Source organism: Theropithecus gelada, chromosome 8, assembly GCF_003255815.1.
Source record: "Theropithecus gelada isolate Dixy chromosome 8, Tgel_1.0, whole genome shotgun sequence".
Lineage (NCBI taxonomy): Eukaryota > Metazoa > Chordata > Mammalia > Primates > Cercopithecidae > Theropithecus > Theropithecus gelada.
The window spans coordinates 24,569,651-24,584,668 of record NC_037676.1 but is presented as its reverse complement, the minus strand read 5'-3'; the positions used below and the strand labels follow the sequence as shown (position 1 = coordinate 24,584,668).

The 15,018-nt window shown below is 41.1% G+C and overlaps 1 protein-coding gene across 5 annotated transcripts in view; it reads left to right on the top strand.

Moving 5' to 3' along the window:
- The window catches only part of EBF2 (early B cell factor 2), a 202,295-nt gene extending 187,801 nt beyond the window's left edge, over positions 1-14,494 (top strand). For 3 of the 5 annotated variants that reach the window (XM_025394007.1, XM_025394005.1, XM_025394004.1), the window contains 3 exons: positions 11-196; positions 7,647-7,814; positions 13,838-14,494. In XM_025394007.1, the coding sequence (XP_025249792.1) occupies positions 11-196; positions 7,647-7,814; positions 13,838-13,869 (386 nt within the window). In that variant the 3' untranslated portion in view covers positions 13,870-14,494. The remainder of the gene's footprint in view (positions 1-10; positions 197-7,646; positions 7,815-13,837) is intronic. The other 2 variants (XM_025394006.1, XM_025394008.1) reach the window with 2 other exon arrangements.
- Positions 14,495-15,018: the final 524 nt, after the last annotated feature.

Here is a 15,018-nt window from a genome sequence, read left to right as displayed (position 1 = left end):
TGTTGCCAAGGGTACATCCGCAACACAAGCAGCATCTCTCCGCGGGGATACTCTTCCAGCTCCACGCCTCAACAGTCTAATTACAGTACCTCCAGCAACAGTATGAATGGTTACAGCAATGTCCCCATGGCCAACCTGGGTGTTCCAGGATCACCAGGATTTCTAAATGGCTCACCCACCGGCTCTCCTTATGGAAGTAAGTGACCTCTCTATACCTCCGGCTCTCCATGCTTTTTGGTCTCTGGGTTTTACTATTCGGCCTTTTGGGAGAAAGTTGCATTTGTAAATCTTCCTAAGTCGTCGGGGAGCAGCCTAGTTTCCTGATTAAGCGTCCTTCCTGTCTTTCATTCTTTTCCCTTAGCTGGACTTTGGCTCACGTGGCTACTCAAGGCCTTTTGGGGAAAGACAAGGATTGAAACAATTCCCTTTTTATAGAGAAAGAGCATGTGTGGCCTGTGTTAAGTGGGAGCAAGGAATTAAGATTCCATTTCTGTTAACAATATGTGTACTCTTAGGCACTTTCAGATGTAATCTTTAATCCCCATAAGAACTTCCTGATAAGAACTTTATCTTCATGTTATAGACAAGGAAGTTGGCTTTGCTGCAGTTTTCTGACTTAATCAAGATCACATAGCTAGAATAGAGCAGGGTAATAATTTAGGCATAGTCCTGATGACTTTGAGTTATTTTGTATATCGCACCATGCTTCTTTTTGACTTTGCAACCTGGTTTTCCCCTCCCTTCACTACCTCCAGAGAGATGGAAGTTGACTGTGTGCAATCATGTGATATATTGAGACAGAACTTCTTCGTCTTAATCTGTGGTCTAGCAGCAAAGTCCCTGCTCTGGGAAGTTGTGAAAACCCCATTTGGGTTGCTTTGGGAGGTATGCCGGGAAGTTACACAATGGTCCCAGGAGCCTGAGAGAGTGCATTTTTCAAACCTACCTAGGGAATACTTTAGGCCAGGGGACAAGATGACATGGAGAGGCTGAAGTGATTGAGTAGAGTGTTCTTGAAATGCTGGGTCTTGTTGCAATTCTCTGCACCTTGCCCTCTTTTTTCCCCATGTGGTTCCCTTGTGCCAAGAGCAAGGACATGTCAAGGGCAGCACATAGCCACGTCACATTGACATGTCACAGAAACTGCCTTTCACAGTCTTTGGACTTTTGGTTCCCTGGGGAGACACACCTATGAGCTATTTCTGCATTATCAGTTCGATGCATACACTCTACACTACACGGCAGGATAAAGACATAGTACCAAGCAGCTAACGGTAGTAGAGGTCAGTTCTCCTAGTATGATGAAAATCTTGTTACTGCAAAGACATGAGTTCTATGTTGTGTCTTGTCAGGTGGCCCAAGTTCATTAGATAACAGTTAGTCTGGAGAAATAAATGATTGCTTGATTTGTTTCTACCTTATCTTGGTCCAAAAAGTGTTTGGGGGAATTATTGCAGTCAAATAGGTAGTATGAAAGTATAAAACAGGCTCTAACAAGAAACTGAGCTAAAAGAAACAAATATGGTTCAGCAAATTAGAAAATGCCAGGGCCAGCATGAATACCATTTGGTCTGTTTACTTCGTTCTGAGTTTACAAGAGGCTAAAGCAAAGAGAGAAACACTATTTGTTGTAAGATTTTATGTCCACACGTTATTTTTTAAAGTAGCTCAGAAGAAAGGTGGCAATTTCTGTTCCTGAGATGTTGGAGAGGTCTCTCCCTTGCTTTCTCCTGGAGAAGGTGTCTACTGTGGTAAAGAGATCACATCTTTAACAACCCCTACAAATGATGCAGTGGCAAGAGATCCATTGTGTAAACAATGTTATAACAGTGACAATAATAAGATGAATTAACAATTACATTCCGCTTTACAGCTTAAAAAGCATGTTGACATCTAGAGTCCAGTCAGAGCCTCACGACAACCTTGTGACATGGATACTATCATTTTTATCATTATCCCTTGTAAGAGATGAAGAATTATTAAATGACTTGAAAGTTCATAGTAAGTAGTAAAAAGGGGACTAGAATACATCATCACACTCAGAATACCACGTTTTTAAATTAATAATGTAAGAATTATTTAATGTATTTATAGTGTAATATTAGGTTAAAACATATGAAATTCCCTCTATTTGACCACTTTTGATTTACGGAAGTGGCAATTTCATATCATTCAATCATAATTTAGGTATGAATAAGGTTGAATCATAATACTTGTTTTTGTACATAGAAAATGATCAGTTTTATAATACAGTATGTAGTGTGGTAGTGAAGAGGATGGAGAAGAGAAAAAAAAGAGGAATGAAAATGCACAGTTAGGGGTTAATTGCTTAATATTTCTTCCTAAATAATTCCTTTGGTAGAGAGAAACCCTTCCCACTCCCACTAGAACAACTTCCTTCTGTTCTTTCATGACCACCCAAGCCCACTGCCACCAGAAAACTAATAACACCCCAAATCTTCAAATTACCCATTAAAATGAAGTGGTAGACATAGAGCAGGGAACAGAGGAAGGCAACCTGCCCAACTGGGAGAGAGAGAGAGAGACTGGAGAAGACCTCCTCCCTGTACCTATTGAATCTGGTGTGATGGTTTGCACCTTCACTTTTGGAGGGAGGGTCTGAATGAGTTGCAGGCTAGGAATGAAATTCCAAACAGTGCATTCATTACAATCAAATTCCCCTACTCCACAAATACTGACTACCCAGTGGAGTTCATTACAATAGCACCTGACCTGTATTTCTAGCCAGCCAAGTCTTTACATCTCTGGGAAATACAAAAAAAAAGAAAAGCCCCGGGGAAAACATTTTGTCAATTCAGTTGCTTGTGTCTGAAAACACAATTCTATGATTTTTTAAAAATGCATCTGATGTGGCTGGGCCATGCCATGGAGCAAATATTTGCCAGAGACTCTAAGAAAGAAATAGAGCCAAGCTTCTTGGTCACATTTAACTTGCATGACAGCCAATGCAGAGTATCAGAAACCTGCATCTTTACTGTTTTTGCTCTCACACTACTTCAAAAATGGCCAAACAGATGTTTTTTCAATTTTACATACAAACTTCACTTCCTGGCAGTAGCAGTGTGCCAAGTTCCAGCTCAGTGCAAGTTTTTATGGCTGAATTCTAAACCCCTGACAATAGGGGGTTATAATGAAATGCTGACAGACCCCTTAGCTCCAAAAAATGCAATGGCTCAATGCAAAGGAGGATATGTGCCCGGTGAGTTCCAGCTGAGACTATGCAAGCCAATCAATCCTTTTACAAAGAAAAGTGGTTTTTCCTTAACTCCCCATGTTCACAGAGATTTCTGGGCCAGACGTACTTGTCTTTACTTTGGCCCCTATCCATAGAGAGATAGATGTCCAGAGAAATTCTCAATTGGAAGTACATGCAATCAACTTTCCTAAAATGGTTCTCTCTGCAGTCCCAAAAGATTGTCTATTTAACAAGCCTGTAATACCCATAGGGACCACTTCTTCCAAAGCAGAATAGCCACCAAGCCTATGCAGAGTTTGGGACAGAATCCATACAGGCAGGAATCCAACCTGTCCTCATAGATTCCTACATCATGTTCAGAGCCTGAGACCATGCTCCGGGGTTCAATTGTTTTATAGTTTCAAAAACAAATATTAAGACATTCTCTATTGTAAAATATTAAATGATTACTACAGAAAATGTAGAACGTATAAAAATCGTTTTTAAAAGAACGCATACTCCCACCATAAGAACAACCTCTTTGAATTCTGATATATTTCTACTTCTTCAGAAAAGAAAAACAAAAGCCTATTAAAATAATAGTATTCTCATTACAGACAACTTGAAAAGCACGTATAGGTAAAAAGGAGGAAAGAAAAATGGCACATTCTGTGTCTACACAGAGGGAACCATTGTTAATTTTTAAAGGATAGTCTTCCAGTCATGGATAGATACATTTTGAAAATTGCAGTGTCTGCTCTGATGCACAACTAATGAGATTTTGCCATAAGATCAATGAAAGAGAGGGTGGAAGGAAAGCAGTAAAATTACCAAAGTCACAGATATGAAGCTGGGCGCCATAAAATCCTTCAGTGATGCAGACCCAGATCGTAAGAATAGGGAACAGAGATATGAGGAGTGGTGTTTGCTTTTAAAAGTTGACTACAATCATCAGGTGTTTCCCAGGAATGTGAGGATTTATTCATCTCTTGCTTTTTTTTTTTTTTTTAATAGGTGGGGTTGTTATTAGAGTAACAGACAACTTTGTTTATAGGCAGTACAGCCTTAAATGAAAGAGAAAAGTTAAAATTATTTGTAAATGCTAATGTCTATTGCTAAGGATTGTATTATTTATTTCTTCCCAAAGAAATCGAGATTTTCCCTTTTTAAAATGTAATAACCTTTACTGGTTTCTCCTACCATGTATTAAAAGTAACACAAGTTTGTTGTAGAAAATTTTGACGATATGGACAAGTGAAAGCACTACATTTAAGGATATTCATAATCCCATCAGCCAGAGATACCATTGCTAAAATTTTGGGTGTATATCACGTCCTTCTAGACTGTTGCTGCTATTTGCATTTCTAAAAATTAAAGGGGGCTTAATATGTGTTATGCAATTTGTTTTTTTCATCTGAAGAGGTGTATATTTCCATGGGATTAAATATTCTACAGCACTAGTTTTAATATTGGCATAGCATTCTATTGTATACTAAATACAATGTACCCTAATGCAGGACACTTAAGTTATTTTCCAATTTTTCATTATTATAAAAATGCCCTTGGACCTATTATTTTTGGCACAGTCATGACTATCTCCTTGGGATTAATTTCTAGAGATTAAATTAGTGGGTCAAAGGATGTGCACATTTTAAAATACTTTGATATATATTGCCAAAGACCCTCCAGAGAGGTTAATTCTTCCCTCAGAAAAGAAAGAAAATTATATGTTTCCCCGCCCTGTTAATTTTTTCTTTTTCTATTTAGTAAGTGGAAAATAAGATCTTGTTACCGTTTTAATTAGCATTTTATTACGAATCAGTTTGATTGTTTCTATATGAGTCTCTCTTGGTCATTTTTATTCCTGATTTTCTTTTTTTGTGTCCCTTGGGGCGCTTTTCTTTTTCCAATTAGGAAAATTTATGAGCTATTGAGGATATAAGCATATCTAAATAAGTATTGCAAATATTTTTCTTAATCTGTCATTTGCCTTTTTGTGTTTGTTGCAGAAGTTTTTCATTATGTGGCAAATCTATCTTGTAAACTTCTAACCATCCTAATAGCTTCACTAGCACTGTTACAATTTTGCTTTTAAAAATAACTCTTTAATCTACTTAGATTTATTTTGGTGTTCAACAGGAGAAAGTACTCTAAACTTAGTGTTCAAATGGTTAGTGTATTTTTCTATGCATTTATTTTCCTACTAATATGAAATGTCACCTTTATTAAGTATTAATTCCCGTCTATACCCAGGTCTGTTTCTGAACTCTGTTTTGCTGTAAAGATTTGTCTGCCTATTTCTGTGCTAGTACAATGCTGATTTCACTGATGAAGATAAGTGCCTCTTACTACTTAAAAAAAGTTTTTAAACAAAACTTCCTGTCTTTTACAGCGTTATTGTTTTTTGAAACAGATAAACATAGTAATTGTGTTTGCTGAAATGCACAAATTAAAATTCCTTTCAGTATTTTTATTATAGTTGCACTGAATTTTAAATTCATTTGAATGCATTTTGGCATTTTTACAGAATTGTAAGAACTATTTAAAACGGACATGTGCTTACTCAACTCTGCAACAATTCCTCCACGTCACTTAGTAAAGCTTGAGGTGTTTCCGCTGCCACTGCAAGGGAACCATTTTTGATCTAATGGGCCCTACTTTCTGTTGAAATCTGTTATTAGAAAATAATTATCTGTACTAGTGAGTCACTTGCTGAATATAAATGGAATGGAGTATGTGTGAATGCCTAATTCACATTATACAAACCTCTTCAATGATGATGTCTGAGAGGAGGTTCTGCTGCTGTAGACACCATTTGGGGGACCGTGGTAGAATACGGGCCCCCTAAGTCCCAGCTTTTCTTTGGCCCCTAATTCTGTACCTTAGAGAAAATGAAAAGTTGGGGATTTTTTGCTTGTGGACTTTTTTGTCTTTTGTTTTTCTATTTCACTAATGCCAAACCCAAGGCTAGAAGAGATTTTGCTCAGAACCACGAATAAGACCCACTCCTCATGCTTAACCCTGTGTCCTATCTTCTTATGTGAATTAACCCAACAGTGTTTTTATTCATTTACATATTCAAGTATTACATGAGATTCTTCCAGAACTTTGTTCTCCTTTCCAATTTTTTTTCTTTTAATTCATATTTGAGGAAAGACAGATGTACTCAGATGCATAGCTCCTTAAATCAAGACTACTTTAAGGATAAGAAGTTTTTAGGGAAAGCTCTCCTTTTGAAGTCTTTGGATTTCAGTTCAGCGATAAAAGACATCATATGGGACTTGTGCCATTTAAGTGTTTATACAGGCAATTGGGTGGACTCGGCCCAAAATATATTTTTATAGGGAGGGAGGGGAAATGAGGGTGGAGTCGTCCATGGACATCAGAACATTTGACCTTCAATTCACCTTGTACTTAGTTGTTCAGTCATAAGTCTCGCCCATGTCCTCACTTTCAAATTTACTTTGAAGGACAATTGGTACATTGAAAACACAAAGCAAGAAATAGCACTGCTGGGCTTGGTCATTAGGCTCCAACAATACTTTTATCAAGTCATGTGACTCGGACAGTTCAGAATCTGGGAATTATACTAACACAAGTGCCTAAAACTATCAGGTGCTATATTTAAGAGTTTTGCCCTTGTGTGCTCTAGTTTACCCCTTTCTTAAGTTGAACATAGAAGGTAAAATTATCATCTTGCATGATGTAACTTGGTAGAGTATCTGACATGAAGAGGTGGGGTACTTCATCGTGTAAATTGCTTTTATTTTTCTTAGAAATTACAACACTTGGCTTTAGTCTTCCCTTAAGTCATTTTAATGTTAATACCACTAATAATGGTGTTTTTTCCTAAACATTATGTCGGGGAGGCCAACTTGCAGCTATATTTCCCAAGAGCACTGAAAGTACGGGAGAGGGAGACAATTTTCTGAATGTTAATAAACTTTTACATTTAATGAGCACGTGGCCCATAGAGATGGCACTCTCAGAGAAGATGTTAACTCTACAGACCAAACCTCTGGAGCCTTAGGAGTTACCGGGGAAGCACATAGCTCCCAAATAGGACTTTTTTTGTAGGGTGTAAAAGTGATTTCCATTGCTGGGTAGATTTGATGATGATTTTTCAGGCATGTTTGGCCTCAGTCTTCTCTCTTGCCAAGCTGCTGCTTGTGAATGAAGACCTGTTCCAACATCACTTCCTGAAGCTGCCTTCCCGACTCTCCCAAGCACTGGGTACCTTCCTCTAATAGCATCATTACCATATTAGTTGTTTTATGTGTCTGTTCCTCCCACTGGACAGGGTGGCAATGTTGTCACATTCAACTTTTTTTTTTTTTTCCAATCCGGAACAATGCCGTGAAACTAACAATTTCTCAATAAAGGTGTGCCAAATATGTGAACTGAAGGAAGATCTTAATTTCTAAACGAGGATTGTGCATTTGCTTTCCAGTCATGTCATCGAGTCCCACCGTCGGGTCTTCCAGCACATCCTCCATCCTCCCATTTTCCTCTTCAGTTTTTCCTGCTGTCAAACAGAAGAGTGCCTTTGCCCCTGTCATCAGGCCCCAAGGCTCCCCTTCACCTGCCTGCTCCAGCGGCAATGGAAATGGATTCAGAGGTAAGCGAGGGTTCTATTTTGGGGTTATACATGACACAATGTACCATAGGGTTGGCAAAGTAAGAGCAAACAGGACATCGTTGTATAGCTCAGCTGTTTACCTGCAAAGAGATGCTTTGCTGTTCTCATCATGGGATATAAATGGCTTATACAGTCAGGCAAGCGCTCCATCTAAAAGCAAGATGGAGCCAAGCATGGTGGCTCTTGCCTGTAATCCCAGCACTTTGGGAGGCTAAAGCAGGCGGATCACTTGGAGGTCAGGAGTTTGAGACCAGCCTGGCCAACATGGTAAAACCCTGTGTCTACTTAAAATACAAAAATTAGCTGGGTGTGGTTGTGGGTGCCTGTAATCCTAGCTACTTGAGAGGCTGAGGCAGGGGAATCACTTGAACCGGGGAGGTGGAGGTTGCAGTGAGCCGAGATCACGCCATTGCACTCCAGCCTGGGCAACAAGAGCAAAACTCACTCCATCTCAAAAAATAATAAAAGTTTTTTAAAAAGCAAGATCGGGGAAAACAGACATCAGCAAACTCTGCAGGCAATGGAATTAACCATGGTAGAGCCATACATACAATTGAGGAGTGTCTGGACTTCCCAGCCCTATGCTGTCCACAGGGCCATTCTGCTACCTCTCAGAAATTGCCCAGTCACCCCATGGGATACCACGTGGTGCTTTCTGCTTACCTAATCCGCTTGCCATCATGGCCTCTTGGCACACATGGACAGGAGCCAGCAGGAGCAACCAACAAGTTCCGAGAATTCTGGTTACATGCAAGTCAAATTGATAGCAGGTGCCTGATTAGGCGGTTGTGGAGAATAGAAAGAAAAGACATACCGTTTCTAAGAACAAAAATTATCCATCCATCAAACCCATTTTTGAGCAATGTTCTAAAATATAATATGGCATGATATAACACAAATGTGATGAATATATGAAAATCAAATCATCTCATCATGGACTGGGGGCAGCCGACAGCAAAAGAACAAATTGGAAACTGCTGAGGACTGGGGCTCACCGGCAACCCACATTATTTTTAGGCTGCTCCTCTCGTGTCTTGGCAAGAAAATATTTACAACAAGTAGGGTTGGGTAAAACGAAAAAGGGAAGAGGTTTCATTAACCCCTCATGGATCAAAGGCTGTGAGGTCAGCAGTGCTTTATGGGGAACTTTGGATGGGCTGCATTGTCCTTGGGATGGCATCTGCCTGGTGGTTTGATGATAGAGTGGAGTGTGGGTTCTTAATTCTTTTGGGACACCTGTGAGAGGTCATTCTCTTGTGGCTGAGCAGAGCTCTGGGAGGTACGTTAGGTTCCTGAGCCATCCAAACACTGGAAATGGTGGTGTCTTCTGAAAGTCAAGTGACTCGACAGAGAAACTGTCAAAACCAGAATGGAAAACCCAGCACTCAGAAACATTGTTGAAAATTATTTTACTTCTAACTAGACGAAGCAGCTGGGTCTATATGCCACCCAATGTGTGGGTAGCTGGAAATATCTGGAAATTTCATGGATTTTTTTGGCAGGGATTTTCACCCAGATGTCTGATTCATAGAGAAATAGGCTGAGCCTGTATCTAAGTGTCTCCACCTGCCCCGTCTTTCATCAAAGACCAGTGGTTTCCATCCCATCCTTAGGGGATGTGCCCAGAGTTTCTCCATGATGCCTTCATCTCCAGACAGGGAAATGAAGACGATAGCTGAATATGCACTGTACTTTCCTTCCTCTTCCCCGTGACCTCTTCAGTGCTGATGTTTCTTTTTAAGTTCTCTGGTTTTATTCATTGACCTTAACCCGAGTAGAGGTCCAGCAAGTCTAACTGGCAAAATGCAGATTGAGACAGACCAAGGAGGGGTGCAGGCTTTCCTCCGCATTGGACAGGAGGAAGACAGGATGGATGCGGCCCTTTCCTCATTCCTGGCCACTTAACACATAGGTTCAGTTTTACTTAAAGGAAAAAAGGATACTTGACTTCTACCTGTCACCCTTTCCCCACCTCCTCTCTCAATGTGGAGCTGGTTGTCTCAGATCTTCTGTTTTACCCAGCTCTCAGCCTACCGTGTGGCCAGGACAAGTTTCTTACAGACTCCAGGGCCTGTCATCCCCACCCCACCTCTTGCTGCATGCCCACGGCTCCTGTGGTGTTACTGAAGTCAGGTTTGAGTCAGCCCAAAGAGCTGGAAGGAAACCTTGCTTGGTCTTAGTGAGGTTCCCTCTGAGGGCAGCTGCAGCAGAAACAGAAGACCCTCTCCAGGGTCCCCAGCCACACAAACTTCTGGTCACCACCCCTCAGGGTGCTCGGGCTGAGCGGCACGTTCCTGATAGGTTTATAGGAGCAGTGAATTGGTGAGCTGCATGTAGGCACAGGCTCTAGGCTCTAGCTTCATTTCTAGAGTCATTGCAAAGTTCCAAACCTCATTTGAATCCTTCAGTTCCCTCCACATTCCTCTGGTGATTTGAACCTTTAAAAGAAGAAGGGGCCAGGTGTGGTGGCACACACCTATAGTCCCAGGTACTTGGGAGGCTGAGGCAGGAGGATTGCTTGAGCCCAGACTGTGCAACATAGTGAGACCCCATCTCCAAAAGATTTTTTTAAAAAAAGTTTTTATAGGTTTTTTTAAAAAAAGAAATTAATTTTGGGGGTACAGATGGTTTTTGATTACATGGATAAATTCTTTAGTGGTGATTTGAAATTTCGGTGTACCAGTTACCTTAGCAGTATACACCGTAGCCCATATGTAGTCTTTTTAAAATTTTGGAGTAGGCTGGGGAGGAGAAAAATAGAAGCACCTGTCGATTTAGGGCAGTAGCCTAAAAAGGAATTGCAAAAAAAACTATGAAAATATCAAGTGAGGTATGGAGAAATAACAGAATCCTGAGGACAACCTCAAAGAGGATTAGCCACGGGAAGAGCGCCGGCCACAATCTCACCAGTCGTGTGTTGAGTTCTAGTTCAGCTCTTTCCAGGCTGTGTCAATCTGTGCATGCCCTTATCCTCTCAGAGCCTCAGTTTCCCAGTCTGTTAAATAGAAAATCGACAGCTATCCCCAAAGGTTGTTGCGGACTAATTTGTGTAAAGAACTAGGCAAGGTAACAGATATTTCCTACAGCCTGGCTGAGAGGAGGCGAGGGTTCACAAAGGATGCCCTCAGAGACCTTACCTTCTGCTCTTCCTCATTTTAGACCAGGTACGTGGAAGCTCAGTGTCCAGCATTGTGAAGTTCCCTTGAGTACAGAGAGGGAGGAAATGAAGCTGACATTTAATGCACAGTCACTGAACAACAACAACAAAAATCCTGGGATCTCAGAGGCCTGCTGGGCAGGGAGCTCCATCTCTTCAGAGATACAGTGGGAGGGTGACAATGTGGGCTGAGTGCCTGGGTGATTGCAGGCTGGGGAGGAGCCCTTCTCTAGACTTCATTGCCTGCAAAGGCATGTGCCGCCCACACTCTCTGAGGCTTGCTAACTATCCTGAGCACTACAGGCAAGGTGCCGAACTGAGTGCCTTAAGAGAATTATGTCTAAGTCATGCCATTATCACCATTCTTAGTTAAGCAGTTTACCCAAGGCCACACAGGAAGAGTCTGATGACTTGAACCCAGACATGTGGACTCCAGAGCTTGTGCTCTGGCAGCCCACTGTGTCTCCAGGGACAATGAGAGTGAAATTCTTATCTTTACCCTATACCCATACCTACTTTCCACCTGGTTCAAAGGGAGATAATTGCTTTCTGTCTGTTGGCTATGGTTTCTACAAGCAAAAAGTCAGAGTCCCCACCTAGCAGAGATCAAGCCTACCCAGTCTGGATGTCGGACTAGGAGGAAGGGATATATCTCAAATCTGTTCTTCTCTGTCATTCAGGGGATCTTGTTCTTTGAGCACCTCTGCTGTTCCATGAGCCCCTTTGGTATCTCTCTGAGCACGCAGAAAAGGAAGGGGTTGAGGATTTTTCTTTTTGAGACAGGGTCTCACTCTGTCACACAGGTTGTAGCACAGTGGTGCCATCATGGCTCACTGCAGCCTTGACCTCCTGGGCTCAATAAGAGATTCTCTTACCTCAGCCTCCTGAGTAGCTGAGACTATAGGCATGTACCACCATGCCTGGCTAAGTTTTGTATTTTTTGCAGAGATGGGTTTTCATCATGTTGCTCAGACTGGTCTTGAACTCCTGGGCTCAAGTGATCCTCCCACCTCAGCCTCCTAAAGAGCTGGGATTACAGGCATCAGACACCGTGCCGAGTCAGGAGTTTTAAATATAGTAGACAAATTGAAGTTCAGAATGTGAGTCAGAATTCCATGCCAGAGAGCTCCACATACAGCATGGTTCCACCTTCTACCTCATTTATCAGCTGCTTCCAGTTGATGAGTATAGATTGTCGAGATAATATTACACACTATGTGTCTGATTCCTTTTCCAGCTCCCTCCAGGAAAAAAAAAAAAAAAAAAACCTCCTACACTCTGGGATAATTACTAGGGTTGCTATATCTCTAAGTCATCGGGGAGTGTCCAGAATTGAACCGCCTTTATTGAAAAGTTACATTGATTCAATATATAGTAATACAGGCAAAAATAATTAAGGCTTTGCTAGCTGTGTAAGACCTTAATCCAGATCTCACAAACATTCAATAAAGGCTGTATGGGCAGGGAAATAGACGGCTGACAATTTTGCCCGAGAGGACTAGCTGATGTGGAAAAAAGGGGCAGAGAAAGAGATGGAAGCATTGAGAAAAGCAGAGAGAATTTCAGCCATTTGCTTGGAAGCTTAGTAAGCAACACTCAGCAAAATGCTTCTATTACATTGACTAATTCCTTAGATGCAATGTAGATAATAAAATGCAAAGGATCAAATTCTAGATGTGATTTTAAAGGTTCTGATGCAAGGAAACTACTCTGCCATTTTCCAAGAATGTGAAAATCCCACGGGCTCATCCTCTGAAAGCCAAGGCTGGCAGAATACATTTTGCTGTGGGACTTTTCCACATTGTGCTGGTGCTGCTTTATTTGCCACATCTAGGGAAACCCTGGGAAGTGATTCCACCCAGAGAGGCATTGTTTGAATCCTCTTGGTCCAATGGAGGGAGAAAGAATTGGATTACTCCATTTATATAGGGTGATGAAGAGTAGGAATTGGGGGCTGAGCATGGTGGCTCATGCCTGTAATCCCAACATTTTGGGAGGCTTAGGTGGGTGAATCACCTGAGGCCAGGAGTTCGAGACCAGCCTGGCCAACATGGCGAAACCCCATTCTCTACTAAAAATACAAAAATTCGCCAGGCGTGGTGGCATGCACCTATGCACCTATAGTCCCAGCTACTCAGGAGGCGGAGGCTGAGGCAGGAGAATCACTTGAACCCGGGAGGTTTCAGTGAGCCGAGATGGCCCCGCTGCACTCCAGCCTGGGTGACAGAACAAGATTCCACCTCAGAAAAGAAGAGTGGGAATTAAGGAACTAAATGAAGTCTTCTATTCCAATAATCAGCATTCATTTGCAATGAGCATCAGACATGAGCAGTGAGCACCAAAGGAAGATGAGCTAATTTAAAAAAAAAAAAAAAAATGCACTCACCAAAGAAGTGAAGGGGAGATAAAAAGCTTGATTTGTAATCAACGATGCCCTGGTAAATCAATAGGCTCAGCATCTGGAAGTTCCTTTCCTGTTCCACCTAAGTGATTTGGAGGAGTATAATCTGGAAGTTATTTTAGTCGAATAAAAAAATATATCATGCATATATTACAGTTTAGTTTACATGTTTACATCTGTTGTCTCATTTATACAACCCATTAATATAAAACAAAACCAGGCAAAACTTCATCAAGGTTTCCTTGTACTTCAGTGATTCCATAAGGCTTCAGTGCCTTTAATGGGCTGTCTGCTAGGAGAACCGGTCCTCATATCAGCTGAGGGCACTGTGTCCTTGAATGGCATCAGACTCTATCATTCCCATCCCCTGCCCCTCACTCTGTGTCATAGCCTTGAACATAAAAGGTCCCCAAGTCTCATTCCTGTGCCACTCTTTCCTTGCAGCCATGACCGGACTTGTTGTACCCCCGATGTAAAGAAGAACTGCTTTCTTATAGCACAAAACTACTTATTCTGATGGACCAATAATGAAGAAAGCACTATGAGCTCTTACGGGGGTGTAGTGGTGCCCCCACATGAACACGATGGACACCCTTGGGTCTGCAAGGAGCCGGCATCTTACTTGGTCCCACGTCCTCCTATAGCTCTGACGGTGGCTACACAAACTGACCCTCTTGGGGACAAGGACAAAAGGTGTCATTGATGTAGTCAGTGCTAAGAGCAGAAATGCAATTCTTTGTTACGAACATTATGAAAACCACCTTCCTATGTTTGTAAAATATTTAAGAAAAAATTGGCAAACAATTAATGCTTAATATTTTGGATACTATTTGTTTTTCTTTGTAGGAAAAAAAAAAGTTGAAAGTTTCTATTTTCTATGAAGCCTTTCAGATACCAATTTAGTTTATGCAGAAAAAAATTGAACAAAACAGGGTACCAGCATGGAAGACTTTCTTAAAACGCAACCTGAATTGAATGATGAAATGTTGTATGTGTGTTTGCTTATAGCTTAATCTCTAAAAAAAAAAATGAACAAAAAAAGGGAAAAATTTTAAAATGTTTTACAATTATTTAAATAAATAAACGTGTAACTTATTGTAAGTAGAGGTAGAAATTAAGACCTTTTTTTTGGAAGAGAGAGGGATTTCTCTTCCTGATGTAAAATGAAAATGATGCAAACATGTAGTAACAAGTTTTAAAGGTGTGTGATTATTACTGCAGTTACTTACTAGACTCTTATCCCCTGTTCTGCACCCCCTCCTTTTCCATCATTTTATTGACCCAAGGGCAAGAACATGTAGAATCCCACAGAACAACCTAATGCAGAAACAGAGACTGTAGCACACGCACACACAAATACTCCAACCCATCAATTCATTCCCAGTTCCGTCTGATTTCTAAATAGTCCACACTCTGTGAATATTTTTTAAAAATTCATATTATTAGTTTTCAACATTCTCTCCTGAGCAATCCAGAGAATTCTTATCTTTGAGTGTGTCTCAGGCTTTCAGCATCCCAAGGAAAGAAGCGTCTCACCTTCTAGCAGAGCCAAAACCACAGACTCTCTTAACCAAGGGACCCTTTGGGAATTCCTCACCAGAACCCCACCACTCCCTCCTCTTTGG